Raw genomic sequence first — 24,800 nt, 5'->3', positions numbered from 1 at the left:
AATGCTGTCATTGGTGTGTATGATAATGCCAGTAGGTCTTTCTCTGGCTAAAAAAGTGCTGGGATGGGCAATTGTGCAACAGGAACATCGCAGCTCATCTCAAAGATTGAAATGGATACGTTCTTTGCTCTCCTGTCCTTTTGATTTCATTATTCCAAGGTAAATTGGTAAGACTGGTCTTCATAAGAACACAAGTCCATTCTCTGCATTTTTAGCACGATACACTCAATGTAAAGAAATTTAGTGTGTCATTGCCATTATACTCTGAGGGTACCTAAGAAGTTTGGGGACAGCACTACCTAGTGCTCTGGAAACTTCAAAAAATTATATATTTGCTTATATTAATTTAAATGATCTGGTTTCAGTTCAGAAGTATCTTAAGATTACTTGGGTCATGCAGAGTACACTTGGATCTGCTGTTGTTGTACTTGTTTCCATTAATTGTTGTTATTTTAAATTGTAAATTTTATAAATGTTGAATGTTTTATAATGTTTCTGTCTACAAAATAACAAAATCACAGATTAAAGAAATAGTTCACACAAAAATTATAATTCTCTAAATTATGCCATCTCAAACTCATACAGTATCACTTTATTTTTTCTGTGGAATACAAGCAGTGATATTTTGATGGAGATATGAGTTTTTTTTTTTTGTCCATACAATGCGGTCCAACACTTTCAAGTTCTAAAAAGGGCAAAAATGCAGCATGAAGGTAATTCAAATGACTCATAATTTAATCCAAACACACGGATGACATGAGTGCAATATCGCTAGAGACTTCAAGGCAATATGCGCTCATGCCAAATGACAGATGAGACATGACATTTGTGCAAGGGTTCGGACATAACTATACAGGCACCAAGACCAAGAGGCTAGCACAACATGACAACAGGCCACGACCCAGTCGTTCAGCGCAAAGCAAGCGCAGTGTGAAGCGCGCCTGAGGTCGCGAGAGGCATGCTGCAAGGATGACAAAAGAGCAACAAACTCTTGCCAATAAACAACAAGATGAGAACACATGACAGCGGTAAAAGGGCAAGCCATGAATTCTCTTCACACAGACTAGACAAGACACTAATCATGGTCATGCCTAGGAGACTGCACTATCAACATTTCTTGTGAAAATTGTTTAGTCTGTTCTCACCCAAAACTGATTTTATAACTCCAGAAGATATGGATTAAACCACTGTAGCTTGAAAGTGTGGATTGTATTTTCACACCATATTGTATCTCCATCAAAATATTTTCATATTTGACTATTCTTTTTTAAGAGTAGTAGGCCCAGAGGCATCATGCCCATTCAGAGTAAGGAGGGAACGTGCCCCCTCAGATATTTGAGCCAAGAGGATTTTAAATTGATTATTTGAACTTCCAAAAACATCTTTTTACCATTGATAATTAAATTTAATCATTATTGCATGTAAAAAAAAAATGTGTGCGGCAGAAATCTTTAATTCTAAATTTCATTTTTGTTCTCAGTCCAATTGAGTCACATGTTCCGCTAAATGCGATGTCCTGTGGCTGCCTTGGATCGCGCTCTCGAGGAAGGTTCGAGCACATATGGGAAAGCATGATGTTATGCTAATTAATTAAATCAACTTAAGTGCAGTTAACCTATCCTAACTGTGTCTGTCTCAGTGGAACAGTAATAAAATCTTTAAGTAATGAAAGGCAGTTTTACATGGTTTCTCTGTTGCAGCAGATTTTGTATCCGTTGAGAAATGTGACAGTGGCTGAGCCGGCTGGACCATCAAAATAATATTTAATTTAAACAAAAAGACACACAACACAAACACACATGGCAGCTGCATGTGGCACTCTCTCTACCAAACTGCCACGTTGCGCTGCAATTATCCCTCTCCTCGGCTGATTAGCCCAATTGGGGGCTTTAGATTATTTCATGCCTTTTGTAAATGTACTTTTACACCATATCTATTGTTTTTAGTGTTATTAGTGCTTTCTTCTATCTTGTTTTGTACCTTGTTAATACACCTGAACGCATATATCACAATGATTTTACGAGCAACTATGCGTAATGTTACTACCCACACTTTGTTTTAGGCCTTTTTATTTGTTCTGTTATGAGCTTTTTACTTCGTTTATATTCAAATGTATTAATTTTACTCGTTATGTAATGAAAACACAAACAAAAAGAGGTATTGATAAAACATGCATCTAAGGGTGAAAAACATCGCTAAACCAAACAAAGAACCACAACAATATTTTACTATCTGAATTTTCCGCTCGGATTTTGATGACTTTTATTTTGAGTTTTGTGCAAAAAAAATTAGAGTTATTATGCTTATTTATTTTTTTAATGTTATCCTATTGAAGGGCCACGCTTAGTGTCTAAGAAACGCGTCTGATTGGTGTCTTGTGGAAATTACTACAACCTAATTATACAGGGCTTTGACTAATCAACATAACCCGATGTCGGTACTAGTCGATTTTGAAATTATGCCATTTTACACATCCCTAGCCTTTTGTGTTGTTGAAACGTAATTAATTAATATATTCATTATAAATCCTAATAACTCATGATGCACTTTTGTATGTGACAATTATAGTTTATTAAAACCACAAAGGTGAAACATGAACTAGAACTGATATGCCAGAATATGGCCATTTTTTACAAACCATTTTATTTGGTTAATTTTATTTTAGTAAGTTAATTTAGTTGTATTATCTATAACTTACTCTGAACATGGAAAACTACATTTACTGTAATCACCTCATTCAGGGGAAGGCTACATGTTAACCTTCTTTAGAGATGGTGAGTTCTGCTCACTCTCTATTGATCTGAGTCACATTTTGCACTGCCTCATATGTTGTGTATGGAAAACTTGTGCACAAAAGAAGTGGCAAGAGCACAAGAAAGCTATGAAAAAAACGTATTTGTAAAAATGCAATCGAATCCAACCATTACTGATACAACTACTGATTAAAGAAGGTGGTTTATACAGTTTCCTGTGATTTATACTGCATGTTGCAGCAATATGAACTTTGCATAAATGCCGGTGGTGGTGGGCGTCCCTGATCAGGCCCTAATGTTTATGCTGTTCATGGAATGTCGCAATCACTGTATGCTTGCATTATGGGCAAGTCTTGTGTCACAATTGCAGACAGGGCTGACGTATCTGGCTTCCTACAGAGGAAAGTCTCAGGAGTGTTTCAAGTGAAATCTTCATCCAACTCTGATATTTCTATATTGTGCTTTTGTGTAAATAGCTCTACTCATTGTTCGAGTCTCTCATTGTTTTAATTTTTTTCTTTATATTCCTGCTCTTCTGGTGTTAAGAGATGAGTCGGATGTGGCCATTTTCTCTCTATCGGATCAGAGGTCAGTAATGTTAGAAGTCACAGTCACTAACTCGCCCTCTGATCCAGAACACCCTCAGGAGGACGGTGATGATGCTCATGCTGCACAGCTGCAGGTGTCATTGCCAAACACACTGTCATATTCTGGACACATGGGACAGCAGGTACACTATCTACAGCTTTGTGTCTGAAATTATCTTATACTGTTTATAGTTCAACAACCTAGTCAATTAGTGTGGTCAGTGGTTAGGTTTAAGATTTTTGTTCTTAATATATAAGCTTTTATCTTGCATTCTAATAGTTTTTAATGGGAAAATAGTTATTTTTATTAAAATTCTGATTTTTTTTTTTAATTACAATGTATATTCAGTATAACAATTTGAGTTGAAAGTTGAATAAAATAATTAAGATGAATTTTAGTTTTTCTATGTGTTTGGTATGCATCTCTTTTTCTTTAATGACAGCATGCACTGGAGCTGACATGAAAACCTAATGATCATGTTATCAAGATTTATTTAAGAATGTTCCAAAGAGCATCTTGAATGCTTCAATGGAAACCATGCAATCTGACCCTCTGTATAAAGGAGTTACTGTAACATGCTCAAAGTCACAATTTTGCTTGTTTGATTAATGACTTAACCGTCCTATATTATTGAAAAATGGCACCTCCCTTTAGTATTCGTGTCATTTTTACCAGAAGGGGTCAGATATGTTCCCCTTTTTTTATGATGATGATGATAGTGATACCATTTCTTCTTCCCTGATGAACAAAAAAATGTATTCATTTATTTTGGAATTTTATGCTATTTTTACCTTATTTACATTTACATTTCTAAATTTTACAATTAATTTGTGTATACAAATAAGCAGATTTAAAAAATATATAATTTAAAATTCAGAACCTATTCTTCTATGAGTTCAAGAAAATATGAGAATGTGACATAAACTGGAGGTAGATTGCTTCCAGCTGGTGAACAAAATATTTAAATAACATGACTTGAAAAACATGTCATGCCAGTAACAGCAGGTGTAGTCTAATGGATTCTTGTAATCTAATTTTATATCTTATCACATGAAATGCTTTTGGATATACAGTTTAAGTCAGAAGTTTACCCACACTTAGATTGAAGTAATTAAAACTAATTTTTAAACCACTTCACATATTTAATATTAGCAAACTATAGTTTTGGCAAGTCGTTTAGGACATCTGCTTTGTGCATGACACAAGTAATTTTCCCAACAATTGTTTACAGACAGATTGTTTCACTTTTAATTGACTATATCACAATTCAAGTGGGTCATAACTTTACATGCACTAAGTTAACTGTGCCTTTAAGGAGCTTGGAAAATTCCAGAAAAGGTGTCAATCCTTTAGCTTCTGATAGAAGGCATATTGAATTGGAGGTGTACCTGTGGATGTATTTTGAGGCCTACCTTCAAACTCAGTGCCTCTTTGCTTGACATCATGGGAAAATCAAAAGAAATCAGCCAAGACCTCAGAAAAAAAATTGTGGACCTTCACAAGTCTGTTGGTAGCAATTTCCAAATGCCTAAAGGTACCACGTTCATCTGTACAAACAATAATATGCAAGGATAAACACCATGGGAGCATGCAGCCATCATACCGCTCAGGAAGGAGAAGCATTCTGTCTCATAGAGATGATTAGTTCTGTTGTATTATTTAGAATGATTTATTGTTTTGTACTGTATTACAGAACTTTTGTGCTTTATTTGTTTTATTGGTGTAGCGCTTTAGGTACTAGAAAAGCACATTATACATAAAATGTATTATTATTATTTATGTAGTTTTGTTCGAAAAGTGCAAATCAATCCCAGAACAACAGCAAAGGACCTTGTGAAAATGCTGGAGGAAACAGGTAGACAAGTATCTATATCCACAGTAAAACAAGTCCTAAATCTACATAACCTGAAAGGGTGCTCAGCAAGGAAGAAGCCACTGCTCCAAAACTGCCATAAAAAAGCCAGACTACAGTTTTCAAGTGCACATGGGGACAAAGATCTTACTTTCTGGAGATGTGTCCTCTGGTCTGATGAAACAAAAATGTAACTGTTTGGCCATAATAGCCATTGTTATGTTTGGAGGAAAAAGGGTGAGGCTTGCAAGCCGAAGATCACCATCCCAACCGTGAAGCATGGGGGTGGTGGCATCATGTTGTGGGGGTGCTTTACTGCAGGAGGGACTGGTGCACTTCACAAAATAGATGGCATCATGAGGAAGGAAAATTATGTGGATATATAGAAGCAACATTTCAAGACATCAACCAGGAAGTTAAAACTCGGTCGCAAATGGGTTTTTCAAATGGACAATGACCCCAAGCATACCTCCAAAGTTGTAGCAAAATGGCTTAAGGATAACAAAGTCAAAGTATTGGAGTGGCCATTGCAAAGACCGGACCTCAATCTGATAGAAAATTTGTGGGCAGAACTGAAAAAGAGTGTGCGAGCAAGGAGGCTTACAAACCTGACTCAGTGGCACCAGTTCTGTCTGGAGGAATGGGCAAAAATTCCAGCAACTTATTGTGAGGAACTTGTGGAAGGCTTTCCAAAACGCTTGGCCCAATTTAAAGGCAATGCTACCAAATACTAACAAAGTGTATATAAACTTCTGATCCACTGGGAATGTGATGAAAGTCATTCTCTCTACTATTATTTTGATAACTGACCTAAGACAGGGAATGTTTTCTATGATTAAATGTCAGGAATTGTGAAAAACTGAGTTTAAATGTATTTGGTTAAGTTTTATGTAAACTTCCGATTTCAACTGAATATATATATATATACAGGTTTAGGAGGGTTACTTTTGAAATGCATTCCACTACAGATTACTGAAAACATGCTGTAAAATGTAATTTATAATGTATTCTGTTAGATTACTCAAGGTCAGTAACATATTCTAAATACTTTGAATTACTTCAGCACTGGTAGATCTTTTCAATTGTTTTGACCTTAAAAACTTTCCCTGAAAACCTAAATATCTTATGTAGTGTTGTTTCTAAAACAAGATAAATCAAATTGATCTTGTTTTAAGCATTTTTTTACAGGAAAACAATACAAAAACTATTATCAAGAATATGATTTTGAAACAGTTACATTTTTGTTTCATCAGACCAGAGGACACATCTCCAGAAAATCATATGATCATGTTCTTGATATGATTACCATGAATATGATTTTTGCCCTTATATATCAAAGGTTATACTAGAAAAAAAGAAATTATGATCTAACATTAATTTTCTTGACCAAAAAATATGATCGTGACTTGTAACGTGCATGTAAAATGGCTAGAAATAGCATTCTAACTTAGTGTAAAGCTGAAAATTTACACAAGGTTTATTTATATGTCTTCTGCTCCAAACTTACTTCAAACTTCTCTGTCTACTTGTATGAATGTAACACAGCATAAAAAGTGTTTCACCACTGTTCAAATGCACTTTGGATTGCATCATTTATATGTATAAATGTTTTCCATCTGTAAGGACTAAATACTAAATGAAACAAATGACAATAAAATACAAATTAATCTCTTCAGTAATCAAAATACTTTTTGAACATAACTTTATTCAAATTAACAATGATTTAAATTGTAACTGTAGTGGAATACAATTACTTATATTTTGTATTTTAAATATATAATCCCATTACATTTTCCATATATATATATATATATATATATATATATATATATATATATATATATATATATATATATATTAATAATAGGCACTAACATTACAGATAAAATAGAATCAGGTAAAATACCATGAACAAATATTTTGCACTGAGGAATTTTTAGTGCATCACCTTGATTCTTTTCTACGTTGTTCAAATGGCAAATGGAGGAAAGGTCAGTGTCTCGTACTGCTCAGATAAAGGAACCCATTTTTATAAATGAGGAACATTTATTTTGAAAAATTACTGAATACCACAAGAGGGTTACATATTTTACATTGTCACGTCTTTTTTATTTTATTTTTCAACTTTCTCTTTATTTCCAGGTTTAAATTAGATTTGAATGCCAGATTTTCAGTTTGAACTTTTTAATGACACTGTAAATATCTTTTGTATGTTCAGTTTCGATATTTTCAGCAATGGTGTTTTAATAATCATGGTGACAGCTGCTTTTTATTTTATCTGTTAGACAGTTTGATGGTCAAACACTCTCTGAAAAGATTTTATATTTACCTCCTTTACAGCACCGCTGCTGCAGCCATACACATGATCATCATCTTTGGCTGTTGTGTCACATATCATGCTGTTTTTAGCATCCTGCTACAAGTTTACAGTTGCATATTTAAGATGGCATGTCAAATAAAAAATTGTCAAACATTTTATAAACTGTCTCGAGCCCAGAGGAGATGACATAATTTTAATTAAAACATATTTTTTTGTAAACTATCACTCTAAGACTAATTAAACCACTAGTTGATTGTGAAAATATGTAGTATGTAATATATGTAGTACATATTATGTTTGATTGTTGTGTAGGTTTTGTGTGAAGCCAATCAGAATGGCTCGCAGGCTCTGTGTGAATTGGGTAATCCACTCAAGAGAGATGCTACGGTACAGTAACAGCCTAACATATATCACATATACAATTCTGATTCATTCAAATCACATACAATTGACATATTGTACATCTACGATTTTGTTTTTTTGGAGAATAAGATTTCTCTCTATACATCAGGTCAAATTTTATCTCATTCTGAGTATGTCTGCGATCACTATAGAAACCACATCACTGTCTGTTCAGTTAATGATGTCTACGTAAGTTCATTTTAAATTCTGATTTGTACCATTTCAAAATACTGTATGTGCATTTGTGAGCAATTTTTTTTAAGTTGTTTGATAAATCTGTGAGTTATATTTCCCCTGAAAATCCAAAGGAAGAAATCTAAAATTATATTTTGCTTTAAGAAATGGGCTCCATTTTCTATAAGGAAGAATATCATTTATTTGTATTTTCTTTGATTTAGGTGTGAAATATTCCCAGGGATGTTCTTTTTTGTTTTTGTGAGATTCACCCTGTTGCTAAAATAACAAAACAAGAAATATACATATCAGATGTAATTATGTGATATGTTTGTGTAAATAACACACAGGATAAGCGAGCAGCCTGGTCTGGTCCCTATAATCGCATATGCACGAGTGGTGATAGAGCTTCCCCTGGTGCTCAGCGGGTGTGTATTAATTAATTATCTTTCTATAGAGTTCTACAAATGTATTTTTCACGCTTTCTGAAATATCAGCTGGTTTTCTCTAAATTTCTGATATCACATAATTTGAATATCTTGCATGCATCTGTGAATAGATTCATGAGGTTTTGTTTTTTCAAAGATCTCATAAAACAAATCTCTAAATCAGTGGTTCTCAACTGGTGAGTCACTACCAGAAAAATGTGTCGCTGGTCTGTTCTAATAGGCTCACAGACTGCAAATAATAAAATGCAACTAACCATATAATTGTGCATAGCTAGGATGGCAAAATATATAAACGGCTTTCAAAAGGGAGAAGAAAATGCTTCCCTTATCTTTTGCTTTGGAAATCAAAGGCTCCGTGTCAAATCAAACTCTATGATATTTAGTGCAAATTTTTCTGTCCACCTTTGTTTGACAGTCACAATTTGATGTCCAAAAGTCTGTAAGTAAAAACAGACCACTGAACTAAATGTCATGGAATAATGTTTAACTAGCAGAATTTCCATGACTCTTTTTTGTTTTTTTCATAGGCTTGCTCGCCCCCATCAGCTGTTCTTCAGTGGAGTCGTGAAGGGAGAGAGCGTGATGACATCACTTCAGGATCTGGGCAGTGCAGTGGACTATGAATTCATCGTAAGTTCTTTATAATGTATCCAGAGGAACGTTATTGCTCAGAGGTTGCCCTTTCATGGCTCGAGAGACTATATGAAGGTCTCATCTACAGTTGAAGTCAGAAGTTTACATACACCTTAGCTAAATACATTTAAACACAGTTTTTTACAATTCCTGACATTTAATCGTAGAAAACATTCGTTGTCTTAGGTCAGGACCACTACTTTACTTTAAGAATGTGAAATCTCAGAATAATAGTAGAGAGAATGATTTATATCAGCTTTTATTCCCAGTGGGTCAAACATTTACATACACTTTGTTAGTATTTGGTAGCATTGCCTTTAAATTGTTTAACTTTCGCCAAACATTTTGGGTAACCTTCCACAAGCTTCTCACAATAAGTTGGTCAGGTCAGGGCTTTGTGATGGCCACTCCAATACCTTGACTTTGTTGTCCTTAAGCCATTTTGCAACTTTGGAGGTATGCTTGGGGTCATTGTCCTTTTGGAAGACCCATTTGCGATGAGTTTTCATTCCCTGGCTGTTGTCTTGAGATTTTGCTTCAATTTTTCCACATAATTTTCCTTCTTAATATCCCATCTATTTTGTGAAGTAAGCAAAGCACCTCGATATTCTGTCCATGAATATCACACAGCTCTCGCTTTGGACGTACAGGGATTGGATCGCCCTAAGAAGGGACCCCCCCACCCCGTACTCCCGCAGCACCTCCCACAGTATCTCCCGGGGGACCTGGTCATACGCCTTCTCCAGATTCACAAAACACATGAAGACCAGATGGGCATACTGCCAGGCCCCCTTTAGGATCCTTACGAGAGTAAAGATCTGGTACGTCATTACACGGCTAGGACAGAACCTGCATTGTTCCTCTTCAATCCGAGGTTCGACAGTCGGCCGAACCCTCCTCTCCAGCACCTTGGAGTAAACTTTACCAGGGAGGCTGAGAAGTGTGATACCCCTGTAGTTGGCACACACTCTCTGGTCCCCCTTTTTGAAGAGGGGAACTGACACTCCTTAGGCACTGTCCCAGACTTCCACACAATGTCGAAGAAGCGTGTCATCCATGACACCCCCTCCACATACAAAGCTTTCAGCATTTCTGGTCAGATCTCATCAATCCCTGGGACTTTGCCACTGTGGAATTGTTTGACTACCTCAGTGACCTCACCCAGGGAAATTTAATCTGATCCCCCATCAGCCTCCGGCTCTGCCTCTAGCACAGAGGGCATGTTGGGATTTACGATTTCTTCAAACTGTTCCTTCCACGGCCCAATAACCTCCTCAGTTGAGGTCAACAGCATCCCATATTTGCTGTATACAGCTTGGATGGTTCCCCTTTTACTCCTCCTAAGGTGGCGGACGGTTTTCTAGAAGCACTTTGGTGCGGACCGAAAGTCCTTCTCCATGGCTTCTCCGATTTTTTTTCCCACACCCACGGCAAAGGCTGCAGCCCTTCGGGCCTGTTGGCATCTTGCAACTGCCTCCAGAGACCTCTGGGACAACATATCCCAGAAGGCCTCTTTCTTCAGTCGGACGGCTTCCCTGACCACCAGTGTCCACCACGGTGTTCAAGGGTTACCGCCCCTTGAGGCACCTAAGCCCTTGAAGCCGCAGCTCTCCACTGCGGCTTCGGCAATGGAAGCTTTGAACTATTGCCCACTCCGGTTGAAAGTCCCAATCTCCGCAGGGATGCCTGAAAAGCTCTGCTGGATGTGTGAGTTGAAGATCATGCGGACAGGAGCCTCCTCCAAATGTTCCCAGTTCACCCGCACTACTCGCTTGGGCTTCCCAGGTCTGTCCAGAGTCTTTTCCCCCTGACCCAATAGTGTGGTTCATTCACCGTGGTGTGTGTTGACTTGTGCGTGGTCTCCACAAATACTGCGTTGGATGGTGTGAAGCCTCCACATGCGCTATGGCTCCGTGGCAACGCGCTCAACAAGCCATATGATAAGATGCGCAGGTTGACGGTCTCAGACTGGGATGTCCTCTGCCACCCAGATTGAGGCAAATCACTACACGACTTAAAAGCACATTGGGAATTGTGCATTCCATATTGGGAGAAAAAAGAAAGAAAAAAAAAAACACAGTTAACTTAGTGTATGTCAAATTCTGACTCACTGGAATTGTGATATAGTCAATTAAAAGTGAAACAATCTGTCTGTAAACAATTGTTGGAAATATTACTTGTGTAATGGACAAAGTAGATGTCCTAAACAACTTAACAAATCTAAAGTTAAATCTATTTCTCAATTGCACAAATCCTTCCTAACATCCGACATTGTGCAGAATTGTGTTCATTGTCTATTGGCAAACTATGACAGTTATCAGAACTTAAATATACACTATATACATAAATGTGCCAAACATATATACAATCAGATATATAAAAAATGTTACAAGTGCAGAGAACAACAATAATATATCACATTAAGAATAATATACAAATAAAATATAGAATAGAATATATATATTATATATTACACACAAATGTGAAAACACACTAAAGAGAATCTAATTATTACACTATTGCACTAAGAACAGAAAACACAAACTAAAACTAAAACCTGACTTTTCTGGCTTTCCTTGATGCAAAATCATCAATGATGTCATCGTATGAAATCTGCTCCCCTATTGAGTGATTGATACTGATGACGGCAAGGCCAGTGAGCCGTTCCTGGGACATGGTTGATCTCAGGTATGACTTGATCAACTTTAGTTTTGAAAAGCTCCTCTCTGCTTGAGCCACAGTGACTGGCAGAGTAAGTGCAATCCTGATAGCGGTCCAAAAATTGGGGTAGATCTCCGATAGATCCTTATCATGCATAAAATGATAAGCTCAAGGAGGCTCATGGTCTTTGATGGCAGTTCAGGGAAGTTCTTAATTTCCTAAAAAAAAGAATAAAGAAAAATATTCATGGCACAGTTATAATGGCTTCATGACAGCCAATGTCAAAACCAACATGGCAGTTTAATGTAATGTTAACTCATAAAGCTAAGTAGTTTCTTAAGTTTAATAATTAATCTGCTATGTCATGTTTTTTATGACATATTTATGACAGGTTATGATGTCTTGGTAATGTCAAGTTGTCAACAAAGGCATCTCAAACAAATTATGTCATATTTGCATTAAAAATGTCATTATTGAGCGAGTGACACTTAATAACAGTTGTCATAAACATGCATAAAAACCTCCTTCATATTCATGGCATGTGTCATGTAGCAAATAAGTAATAAATAAATAGCAAATGTCGTCTCTTTGAAACTACCTACAGATTAAAAAAAAAATCCGTTGGCTAATTACAGGGCCTAACATAACCCAACTGATGGAAATAAATAATAACTGAACTTGTAACAGTTTGGTTGCAAAGCACAATATTATGGTGAAATTAGATCTCGTGTTTGTTGACTTAAAACCGAATTATTGTTGTATAAGCATAGCAAGCATCATAGCAAATAGGCTACAAACGTAAGAGTTACCAACAATTAACATTAGCCCTTCATTCATGACAACATGGATACGTATCATATCACAGAGAGAACATAGTTGCATACCTTTTATCTTTTGCTCGTTTCTCCTCTTCTTCTTTTCTTTTTTTCCTAAATTGTGCACCTGATGGCTTTGACCTTTTCCTATCCATCCCTGTTTATTTGGCACTCGACAATCAACAGATTTCCCATCCCCCGCCCCCCAACACTGTCACTCACTCACCACGTTACGAGTCACGGCCAGAAGTCAAGACTAAACCAATTCACCTTGGTGAGGTGACCACATAATCGTTTTGTATCACTTATTTTTATTAGCCATTTCACACAGAAAAACACAAATGTGCAGGAACTATAGGCCTGTATTTATAATATTATGAATAAAATGTGCGTTATTTTGAAGAAAGTCGAGTGTGACTGACTTTGGCCCACTAATTTCATTACAGTATTGCTCTGTTATACAGTGGACCCCCCCAGTCAGTCACCCAGAGGTGAACTATCACCTGCCTGTTGCACCCCCTTCCCCTTTTCCCTTCTCACACACGGGACCTTCTCAGCACGCAGGGGCGCCAATTTGCCAATTCCCCACACGGTGAAATGATAGATAATAGAAAACCTCTATGTAGAAAACCGCTTCGCGGCGCAGAGGATTTTGTTATTTTTATTTTTTTGTAACTGCTCATGCCGCCCCCCATGTGACATGAAAAAATTCCGCCCCGGGCGAATTCCCGGTTCGCCCGTGCCTAAAACCGCTACTGCATTTAAGTATCAGCTTTGTCTAAGATGTCTCTCCTAAAAGTCTCAGGAGGAATAAAATAGACACAGTCTTGTTGACACACAGTATTCTCTTTTGTAACAGGTGTCAAACACTGGTCAGTCTCTCCAGACATTTGGCTCGGCATCTCTGAATATCTTGTGGCCGTATGAGTTAATAAATGGAAAGTGGTTGCTTTATGCTAGTGTTCTGAATATGGAGGGGCAAACACACACTCAGTGTGAACCACAATCTGCACTGAATTCACTCGGGCTAAACCTTAATGAACCTCCACAGACAGCACAACTTAAGGTATTTACAAACACTCAACAAACAAAACTGACTGGGCAACAACAAATTAGGGCTGTCAATACAATGTGTTTATTTTAGGGCTGTCCACTTAATGTGTTAATTTTAGGTGTTGTCAGTTAAATTTTTTTTATTTTAGGTGTTGCCAATTTATTGTGTTAATTTTAGGGCTGTCAGTTTATTACTCATTTTAGGGCTGCAATTTGAATGTGTTAATTTAGGGCTGCCAATTTCAATCAAGCTTGAAGTAGCCTACCACTTTTACATTTTTGGTGAGTCCTCAGTCAGTGTGGCCTCAGCTCATTGAAAGCAGGTGGAGCCATTCACACAAGATGCGTTCTTGAGTTTAAAACAGCAAGGCAGGGGTCTCGCAACACGGTTTTCAAACTTGACACAACATCCTAAAAACATATTTAATGGCATAAGATGCCAATAATATCTATTTGCAGAGACAAGATACTGAAAAACAGCAAGATGGTCAAGACACTCATCTGACGCTTGCGTTCATAAACAAGCAATTTAATATCTCACAGAATGAATACAAGACAGCGTCCTGTGTACACAGCCTCAGACAGATTGACAATCTTGGCTGAAATATTAAATACTGTGGAATATACATCAGTAATATAGTTATCCTTAATAATATGTAGAGATTTACCAATAATCTGATTTACTAATGTTTTTCCCAATATTTTTTTTTTAAATCACATTTCCCGCTAAATGGTGGGTATGTAAAGAAAAGTGCCGAGAGACGCCATTATTCTACCATGCTTTCAACAGGGAACTGTGGTATACACAGGTAAACAAACTTAATGTTAACTGAATGTTATTTTGGTCCCTGAATGCAGTCTTTTAAATCATTGTAATATTACCCTGACTGTGAAACACATGTATTCTTTTGGACTGTTCTGCTTTTAGTGTAATTAGGCAACATTTCTTTTCAGATAATATTTTGAAGGATTTGTTGGGAAAACTTTTAGAATTTCTAACTAATATTTTTTGCTGTATTTATAGATTTTTTTGACTATAATTTGTACTTGCCATGATATAGCCCTTGATTCTGATATGGCAATAAATACTAAAAACAACAAAAACAACATGCAGTCTTGTAACAAAATCCACTTTTGCTAAACCCCATTATATTGGCTCCAGCACTACCTGCGACCCTACATAGGACAAGTGGCTTATTTAGTGCTGTTATTATTATACAGTATTATAATTGCTATTAGTATTGTTTTATTGTCGTATTTTATTGATTATTTGGTAACCATTGCACAAAATGCAAATAAATAAATAATCTAATACTGTAATATGCAATAAAACAAACAATATATTGAGTTCTATGGCCACATTTTGTAATGTCTATTAAACATTATATTTGTCTGCCACAATAATGTAATGTCTTAAATTATCTTCATTTTCTCAGCAAATATTGAAAAATGCCATGAATTGCGATTAATTTTAATAATCACACATTGTGTGATTTAATTATTGACAGCCCTATCAAAAGCCCATAAAGCACAGCTGCTTGATGGAAAATGATTGTTTTTAAGGCATTTAAGAGACATTTATCTGAGGCATGTATGTACAGAGCAGCAGAAAGGTGCGTTCACATGTGGAGACTGAAAGAAACTTTGCCCACAAAAACCCTGAGAGTAAAATCACTCCTGCTGTATCTGCTTCCGAGAGGAGAAGATCTGTGACGCTGGTGAGTCACATATACACAACATCACTGGAGAGGAGGCAGGAGAAAAGATTATTTTGTGACACTTTATTTTTCCATACTCAGTATTCATATTCTTCCCAGATTGTTTGCTGGGGTTGTGGGTTGATGTATATGACTTGTGTTGATATATTTCAGGATTGTTTGCTGGGCTCTTCACGTTGTCTGGTCTTTCAATGTCCTTTACATGCATTCTCTGGCTTGATTCATGTCAGGATCCAAGCCCACTTGTGGAACAGCACCTTCATTGAGGTAAACACAGATTTTAACCTATTGTTATAAAGAAACAGCCACCAGAGGGCGTGCATTACAGTGGTTTTAAAGGGGTCATATAAACAAAATGTCTATGTAGAGCCTATGACTGTGTGTAAATTATGTTGTACAACAAAAAGTCCACATATCATCAAGTAATGTTTCTCACAGACCTTATTTTACTCATAAATTACATTTTATTATATTGAAAAAACAAAACATGGGAAAATCCAGAGGGAACGCATGGTGAATTATCTTCTAGATTTTTGGACTACACTCTAAACAGCTCTATAGTGATAGTAAAGTTTTTGTGCCCAAAACAGTCATAATTCAGTTTTAAATGACCATGACAAAATGCCACATTTACATGTAAAATCATTTGCAGGATTTACTCGGAGCTTCTGGGTTTTTGTACAGGTCCAATGTAGTTTTTATAGTTCTGCTTCATCCTTAAAACAGCCTCTTTGCAATGCTGGATTACATTGTGATAGATTCATTAAAAAATCTGTGCTGAAATGTGCCACTCAAACTGTTAAAATCAGACTGAAATGATCAGGGATCTTGTTAAAAGACGTCAGCTCAGTGTTGAAGTACTCGAGACCAGACTCGAGTCCAAGACTATATTTTCATGGTCTTGTTCTTGTCATGGACTCGTGAGCATTTGGACTTGGTCTTGAATCGGACTCAGAAAACTTGGACTTAACCCCGAGACCAGTCAAGTCCCTTTTCCAAAAATATACCGTTAAAGCTTCAACTTATATGACAAACATTTTTTGATTGACAATATCAGTGATTGATGCGTGACCCGTATTTTAGTTGGCTGCATAGAATGAGAACTAGTTATGCCCAATTCACAAATAAATAATTCTATTGAGCTAATTTGCTAAACGGGTTAGCAAAAAGGTCTGAATCGATATGCTGTACAGTCTGATTTGTTCAGACTGCTGTTAATTTGCACCAGTTTCTTACTCCGTAAAACAGCTTCGGGATATTTCAGAAAATGGATAACAAACCTATCGTTGGGTAAAGTGGATTTGCTTACATTCATTTAAAAAAAAAAAAAGACTGCTTTTTTGAGAGGTGACTTTGAGAAACTTTCATTGGTGTTGTGTTATGTTAATAAGGGGCCATTCACACCAGTTTGCTAACTGCAAATAAATGCCACCTGTGGAATGCCAACCACGTTGTGAGTCTCTGACTAACTCTGCTGCAACTAATTGAGTGAACTATCACCATTAAAAAGCATGTTACATGTGGCGCCTAAACATTTCATCTCTGGTAGTGGATCAACTGCCATACAATATCTGCATGGACGTACAGCCTTTTGTCGGCAATGTACGATGCTGCCCGCTGCTGATTTGCATGCTTGTGAGCCTGACTACACAGCACATGCAGACATTTTTTGCTTCAGATACGTGAGATTCATCCAGACATGGGAGAAGATTCATTTAGACACCAGTAATTCAGCCAGACACATGAGATTCATTCAGACACTTGAGAAGATTAATTCGGACATTAGTAATTCATCAAGACACGTGATATTCATTTAGATATGAGAACCCACTACAAAAGGTATATGGAACCCTTCAGTTTGTGGTTTATTTGAGGTAAAGGAAACTTTTCCAATCTTTGAACCTACACTTTTGTTCTGGGGGATTTCCTGTTTCCTGTTCTTTTACTCTTGGGAACTGCATGTACTGAACCAGAAGATTTAAAACGAACTAACATTTTCTATACTATCCTTGTCCATTGCATGGAAGTAACTTATTCATCTGGATTTAACTGGGATTCGAACTGAAATTAAGCCGTCGATTCATCATTTGAATTGTTCAATGCATTTAATTGCTATGAAAGTACATGTTCAACTGATTTGAGGTATTTAAAAAAAGGAAAAAGGTTGTTTCTCTGTTTCTATATTAATTGTTGAGATATATTGCACGGCTATCATTGACTTTTCAAGGGAGCTTTCATATAAACTGAATTGCTTGATTTATGGTTGTTTTTCAAAAAGTGTTTAAATACTTTGACTTTTTGCATTTGACAAGTACTCTCCACTTGTGGAAAGGAAACACTTAACATTTGTTGAATCTTCTTTGATTTCATTGACCAATGCACTCAAAAAATATACACAACCACTTAAAACCCCATAATTCTCTTCAAAACTATGTTTCTTCCATCAGACAATCAAGAATATGTCTTGAGAGTCATCCTTGACCGGGTTAAAGATTAGCCTTTTCCATCATTTGTGGAACACTTTTTGAGTGAATTCAAAATGCTAAAGTATCCGCTGCCAGAACAAGAACAAATTTACCTCATTTGTATGCATGCACTTGAGCAATACAGAGTGGCACTTTATGGCACACATATTTCTTCAATCTTTGACCTCCTTGGCCCTGACAGCCATCATGAGCCCTCAGTACAAACAAACAAGTAAGTAAGGGAACTTACTGCTTAAAATGTTCTGCACCTGGGTTCACGTCTTGAAACTGTCCAAACTCCAGCTTTGCTCCACAAGCCACTTTATTCCCTGCCATTGTAAAGCAGAAATTTCCAATATCAAGTGATGCTCAAAAGCCCAGTTCAGATGGCGAGACCTCAACAAACACCAACAGAGGTGAACGGGGCAAAATATTTGACCAGCAGAAGGGAAATTTCAGGGGAGGGGGGGCATTTTACAGAGGAAATCTTCCCTCCAGAAGATAAGTATGACTCAACCTACTCTTGTGCCCACACCTGAGCCACCTGTGGCTCCAAGGATCCAATGTCTCCATCATTCTGGAACACACATCACATGTCAATTTCAACAACAAAGCTGTCGACACAGCACTAGATTCAGGTAATTTACTCACTGCGGTGCGAACAAATCTGATTTCTGAAGTCCTGGACCACTCATAAAGTTCAAACTTGGACATCACCCCCAATTCAACTTGCCAACAGTGCAGCTTGCATTCCAACTGGCATTATCTGGCTGAATATTGGATTTCAAGGAAAACACTCCTACCACTAGTTTGTCATTATTCCCAATCTTTCTTCACCACTCATCCAAGATGGATGAGTGGTTCCAAGATGGCGGCGCGGTAGCATGCAGCGGCCACTCCGGATCCACAATGGTGCTACTTTTGTTTAAAAAGCCCGACTTTTGCAGCACATGGACATCGGAGCAACCGGTGTTCGTGTCTACCATCGCCAGACACTACTAAAATATAAGACTCATGCAAAAACCAAGCTGCATGATGACCTGCAGGAGGCGCCACGCGTACTCGGCTTGCTGCGGAGACCAGGCCTCCAGTCCTCGGCGTCGCCTGATGCTGGTGGCCGGGGAGAGGACGTCGTAAGCGGTGTGCGAGAAAGCGGAAGCGCGGCAAGTGGGCGGGGGTTCATGCTAGGCTAAAAACAAACCCTAGCCGGCCGGCTCTCCCGTCTATCCTGCTCTCAAATGTTTGCTCCCTGGACAATAAACTGGACTATATCCGACTCCAGCAGGCTACGCAGCGTGAGTTTAGAGATTGCTGCGTCTTTGTTTTCACGGAGACGTGGCTCAGCGACAGAGTTCCGGATGCCGCCATTCAGCTAGACGGGCTCACCTCGTTTCGTGCCGACAGAAATACAGCTCTCTGCGGTAAGACTCGCGGTGGTGGCTTGTGTGTTTACATCAACACGGAATGGTGCAAGAACTCTATGCTAGTCTCTAGTTACTGTTCATCGCTGTTGGAGCTTGTGACTGTTAGATGCAGACCTTTTTATCTACCACGGGAATTCACCACTGTTTACATAACCGGAGTTTACATTCCCCCCAGCGCTAACGCTAAGGAAGCGCTCTGTGAACTGTATGGGGCTATGAGCGAACTGCAGAACGCTCACCCCGACAGACTGTTTATTGTCGCCGGAGATTTCAACCATGCGAATCTCAAGACAGTGCTCCCTAAATTCCATCAGTATGTGGACTTTGCAACGAGAGGGGCGAACGCGCTTGATCTTGTTTACACAAACATCCCAGGCGCGTACTGGGCGGAGCCCCGCCCCACCTCGGCTACTCAGACCACATCTCTGTTATGTTAATTCCAGCATACAGACCGCTCGTCAGACGCACAAAACCGCTTCAGAAGCAGGTGAAAACCTGGCCAGCAGGAGCAATCTCTGCTCTTCAGGACTGTTTTGAGTGTACTGTCTGGCACATGTTCAGGGACGCTGCAACATATGGCGATTCTACCAACTTGGAGGAATACACAGCATCAGTGACCAGCTACATCAGCAAGTGCATTGATGATGTCACTTTCTCCAAGACCATCACCACACGCTCCAACCAGAAGCCGTGGATGACTGCGGAGGTGCGCACGCTGCTGAGGTCCCGAGACTCTGCCTTATCTGCCAAAGCAGGCGATAAGGCAGCCCTAAGAACAGCTAGGGCCAAACTGTCACGGGCAATCAGAGAGGCAAAGCGCGCACACGCTCAGAGAATCCACAGTCACTTCCAGGACAGCGGTGACACGCAGCGCATGTGGCAGGGCATCCAGGCCATCACCAACTACAGGACAACATCAGTTGCCTGTGACAAAGATGCCTCCCTTCCATATGCGCTGAACGACTTCTACGCTCGGTTTGAAGTGCAGAAAGACGTGGTGGCGAGGAAGACCACCTGTCCTCCCAACGACCAGGTGCTCTGTCTTACCACGGCAGATGTGAGGAAAACTCTATGTAGAGTCAACCCACGGAAGGCTGCTGGACCAGACAACATTCCTGGCAGAGTGCTCAGAGGATGTGCAGACCAGCTAGCAGATGTTCTTACCGACATCTTCAACATCTCTCTGAGCAGCGCCGTTGTTCCAACGTGCTTCAAGGCCACCACCATCATCCCCATGCCAAAGAAGTCTTCAGTGTCCTGCCTCAATGACTACCGTCCCGTCGCACTTACACCCATCATCATGAAGTGCTTCGAGAGGCTCGTCATGAGGCACATTAAGACCCAGCTGCCCCCCTCACTAGACCCACTACAGTTTGCGTATCGTCCAAACCGTTCAACGGACGATGCCATCGCCACAACCCTCCATCTGGCCCTCACCCACCTAGACAATAAGGACTCATATGTTCGAATGCTGTTCATAAATTTCAGCTCAGCATTCAACACAATCATTCCCCAGCACCTGATTGGAAAGCTGAACCTGCTGGGCCTGGACACCTCCCTCTGCAACTGGATCCTGGACTTCCTGACTGGGAGACCTCAGTCAGTCCGGATCGGGAACAGCATCTCCACCACCACCACACTGAGCACTGGGGCCCCCCAGGGCTGTGTGCTCAGTCCATTGCTGTTCACTCTGCTGACTCACGACTGTGCAGCAATGCACAGCTCGAACCACATCGTCAAGTTCGCCGATGACACGACCGTGGTGGGTCTCACCAGCAAGAACGACGAGTCAGCATACAGAGAGGAGGTGCAGCGGCTGACGAACTGGTGTAGAGCCAACAACCTGTCCCTGAATGTCGACAAAACAAAAGAGGTGGTTGTTGACTTTAGGAGAGCACAGGGTGAACACACTCCGCTGAACATCGACGGCTCCTCTGTGGACATCGTCAAGAGCAGCAAATTCCTTGGTGTTCACCTGGCAGGGAACCTTACCTGGTCCCTCAACACCAGCTCTATCACCATGACAGCCCAGCAGCGTCTCTACTTTATTCGAAGGCTGAGGAAAGCACATCTCCCACCCCCCATCCTCATTACATTCTATAGAGGGACTATTGAGAGCATCCTGAGCAGCTGCATCACTGCCTGGTTTGGGACTTGCACCATTTCGGACCGCAAAGCCCTGCAGAGGATAGTGAGGACAGCTGAGAAGATCATTGGGGTCTCTCTTCCCTCCATCAAAGACATTTACAAAAAACACTGTATCCGCAAAGCAACCAGCATTGTGGACGACCCCACACACCCCTCACACATACTCTTTACCCTCCTGCCATCTGGCAAGAGGTACCGAAGCATTCGGGCCCTCACAGCCAGACTGTGTAACAGCTTCTTCCCCCAAGCCATCAGACTCCTCAATACTCAGAGACTGGTTTGACACACACACACACGCGTGTCCTGAGTTGCACTTTAATTACAGTCACTTTATAACTGTCTGCTACCTCAATAACTGCTATGTGCATAGAACATTATCTCATAGTATGTTATGTTTACGTTTTTAGAAACTGTCATCTTTTTGCACTACTGAATACTGGTCGGCGCTGCACTGTGTCTATTGTCCTGTTCATTGTCAGTAATTTGTTGTACTGTCCCGTACTTTGCACATGTTTGCAAGTGCACTTTATATAGGTATATATAGGTATTTTATATAGGTAATTTTTTTCGTTGTGTTGTCTCATGTGGTCCTGTGCTGGTCCTTTGTTGTTTTTATGTAGCACCATGGTCCTGGAGGAACGTTGTCTCGTTTTGCTGTGTACTGTACTAACTGTATATGGTTGAAATGACAATAAAAACCACTTGACTTTGACTTGACTCATCTTGGGTATGAATTTCATGTTAAGAGCATCAGTTAGCATTTATACTCCATCCAGTACTGTAACTCTCAGTGAAACAACCCCTATTCCTTGTGAGTTAGTGAGTGAGTGGATGGAGGAGCCTGAGGTTGGAAGCTTAATGTTTGTGGATGTCCAGCCATCTACCTTGCATTAGAAAGTCGAAGAAGCATGCCTGAAAAAGGACCAAAAAGCACAAATACTAGACCTTCTTGAGGAATTTGGGAGCTTGTTCAATGGTCACCTGGGCCACACCTTATTAGCAGAGCATTTGAACAATACTGATGATGCTAAGCCTATCAACCTCCCACCCTACTATATTCCGCAGCCAAGAAACAAATCATAAAAGACCAGATTCAAAAGATACTGAAGAAGAACATTATTATAAACATCTTCAGGACCATGGAGTACCTCAGTCGTGATCGTTTAAAAAAGCCTTGTGGTGAACCCAGGTTTTGTGTTGACAATAGGGGTATAAATCAACAAGATTTGTACCCTCTACCTCGAGTTGACAAATCCTTGGACTTCTTAACTCCTGGGAAATTCCATACTACTCTGGATCTAGCTCGAGGGAACTGGCAAGTGTCAGTTGAGAAGTCAAGACCAAAAACAGCTTTCATATCACATTATGGCCTCTTTCAGTTCAAAGCTCTTCCTTTTGGGCTTAGCAACGCCCCTGCTACATTTCAAAGGGTCATGAACACTGTCCTTGTTGGCCTGATCAATAAATGCTGCACAGTGTACTTAGATGACATTGTCATCACCTTGCCGACCTTTGAACGACACCTGGAAGACCTTCTGGAAGTTCTGTCGAGACTGGAGTCAGCGGGTCTGTCTCTGAAACTGAGCAAGTGTCAGTTCTATTTAAATGAGCTCATATTCCTTGGCTTTCGTGTCACACTAGAGGGTATATCAACAGACCTGGCGAAAGTGAAAGCAGAGCGTTCAAAACACCAAAAGACGTAAAACAAGTCAAAGGATTCCTTGGCCTCACATGCTATTACCAACATTTCATACCAAATTATGCGTGCAAATCAGAACCACTCTTTGCTCTAACCAGGAAAGAGATTCCATTCAGCTGGGATGAGAGTTTTCAAGCTTCCATGGATTTCTTGAAAGAGTGCCTCATGTCCAGACCAATCTTGTGCTTCCCAGATTTCAACAAGCAGAGATTTAAACAATGCTGAGAAACCTTACTCAAGTCAAGTCAATTTTATTTGTATAGCGCCTTTCACAACACACATAGTTTCAAAGCAAATAAAATACCTCCTGGTAGATTACTAAGTGGTTGCTCAGGTCATCTGAATGGTTGATAAGGAGTTGTCTTTTGGTTAATTGCTAGGTGTTGCTAGGGGGTTCTGGCTTGACAAGCCAATATAATAAACAGTTGTTAAGCTGAGTAATATTGTTCATTAGCCTAAATGTAATGTTTACTGTTTAATGATTTGTTGCAACTTGTTGCATTCATATAGACTTCAACTGATGTTACAAGCAGTGTTGAATAAAGTATCCATTTGTCATACTTGAGTAAAAGTAAAGTTACCTTCATGGAAACTGACTTAAAGTAACTGATATTAAATTGACTTATGTATCAAAAGTACATGTAAATTGCATAAATTCCAGAAAATTTCATTAAACCCATGGCAACTTATTTGATTGGCAGTGCTCATCATTTACTCACCCTCATGCTATCCCAAATGTGTTTCACTTTCTTTCATCTGCCGAACACATACAAAGATTTTTAGAAGTGAATGGTGGCCAGACATTTCAAGCTACAAAAAGCACATTAAGGGAGCATAAAGCTATCCATACTACTATATTGGTTAAATCCATGTCATCTCAAGCGATTTAGTTGATTTTTGGGTGAGAACCAACCAAATTGTTACTCATTTTCACTGAATATCTTGCCATTGCAATCTCTAAGCACGATCATGATTTCAAGCTTGATTTCACTTTCTAGTGCTTGACGCATGCTCCAAAGTTCTGGCCACAATTCACTTACATTGAATTGACCTGCATAACAGCATTATTCTTCTGACATTTTTTTGGGTTCTGCAGAAACAAAATGAAAGTCAAACACATCTTGGATCGAATGAGGGTAAGAAAATTAAGTGAACTATCCCTTTAATGGTGCATTCAAGTAAAATCAGAATGATAATATTTATGGGATGAGTGTAAATGAACTCGAGAGTTGAGTCATTTTACTGACCAGAACAGAGACTTGAAAGGGCTCTTTTCATTTGGGCCAATAAGCAACAACCCAGAACACCCTGCATTGCAATGTGCTGAAACAGTTAATACAACTTAACAGCATAGCAACAACCTGTCAACCTCCTAGATCACCCTGTATACTGCAGAGTAATTTGCACAAACAAAACACAGAAAACAACTTGGCAACAGCATAGTAACAACCTGGCAACCACATACTGTAGCAATGCACCAAACACAAGGCAGAGATCACCTTGACAATAGCATGCCCTAGTAACCATCCAGAAAACCTTAGTAAGCACATACTGTAGCATAAATATGCTACAAAGCAAATATATCACTTTAGCAACCACCAGAAAACTAGTTTCCATTCACATCTTCATAAAATATCTAAATAAAT

General features: G+C 39.1%; 1 protein-coding gene and 1 long non-coding RNA gene across 3 annotated transcripts in view; one reads left to right on the top strand and one right to left on the bottom strand.

Annotated features, from left to right (window-relative positions):
• Positions 1 to 24,800, top strand: part of itga7 (integrin, alpha 7) — a 122,879-nt gene that overhangs the window by 80,070 nt on the left and 18,009 nt on the right. For both annotated transcript variants that reach the window (XM_052101951.1, XM_052101952.1), the window contains exons 15-22: positions 3,300 to 3,483; positions 7,826 to 7,900; positions 8,025 to 8,104; positions 8,440 to 8,517; positions 9,066 to 9,168; positions 13,507 to 13,713; positions 15,302 to 15,418; positions 15,572 to 15,685. In XM_052101951.1, coding sequence (XP_051957911.1) covers positions 3,300 to 3,483; positions 7,826 to 7,900; positions 8,025 to 8,104; positions 8,440 to 8,517; positions 9,066 to 9,168; positions 13,507 to 13,713; positions 15,302 to 15,418; positions 15,572 to 15,685 — 958 coding nt within the window. The remainder of the gene's footprint in view (positions 1 to 3,299; positions 3,484 to 7,825; positions 7,901 to 8,024; positions 8,105 to 8,439; positions 8,518 to 9,065; positions 9,169 to 13,506; positions 13,714 to 15,301; positions 15,419 to 15,571; positions 15,686 to 24,800) is intronic.
• LOC127626276 (uncharacterized) overlaps positions 1 to 24,800 on the bottom strand; it is a 48,933-nt gene that overhangs the window by 14,069 nt on the left and 10,064 nt on the right. The gene's annotated exons all lie outside the window — the stretch shown is intronic.

Source organism: Xyrauchen texanus, chromosome 32, assembly GCF_025860055.1.
Source record: "Xyrauchen texanus isolate HMW12.3.18 chromosome 32, RBS_HiC_50CHRs, whole genome shotgun sequence".
NCBI lineage: Eukaryota > Metazoa > Chordata > Actinopteri > Cypriniformes > Catostomidae > Xyrauchen > Xyrauchen texanus.
The sequence above is the reverse complement of the archived record's forward strand: the minus strand, read 5'-3'. Positions and strand labels throughout refer to the sequence as shown.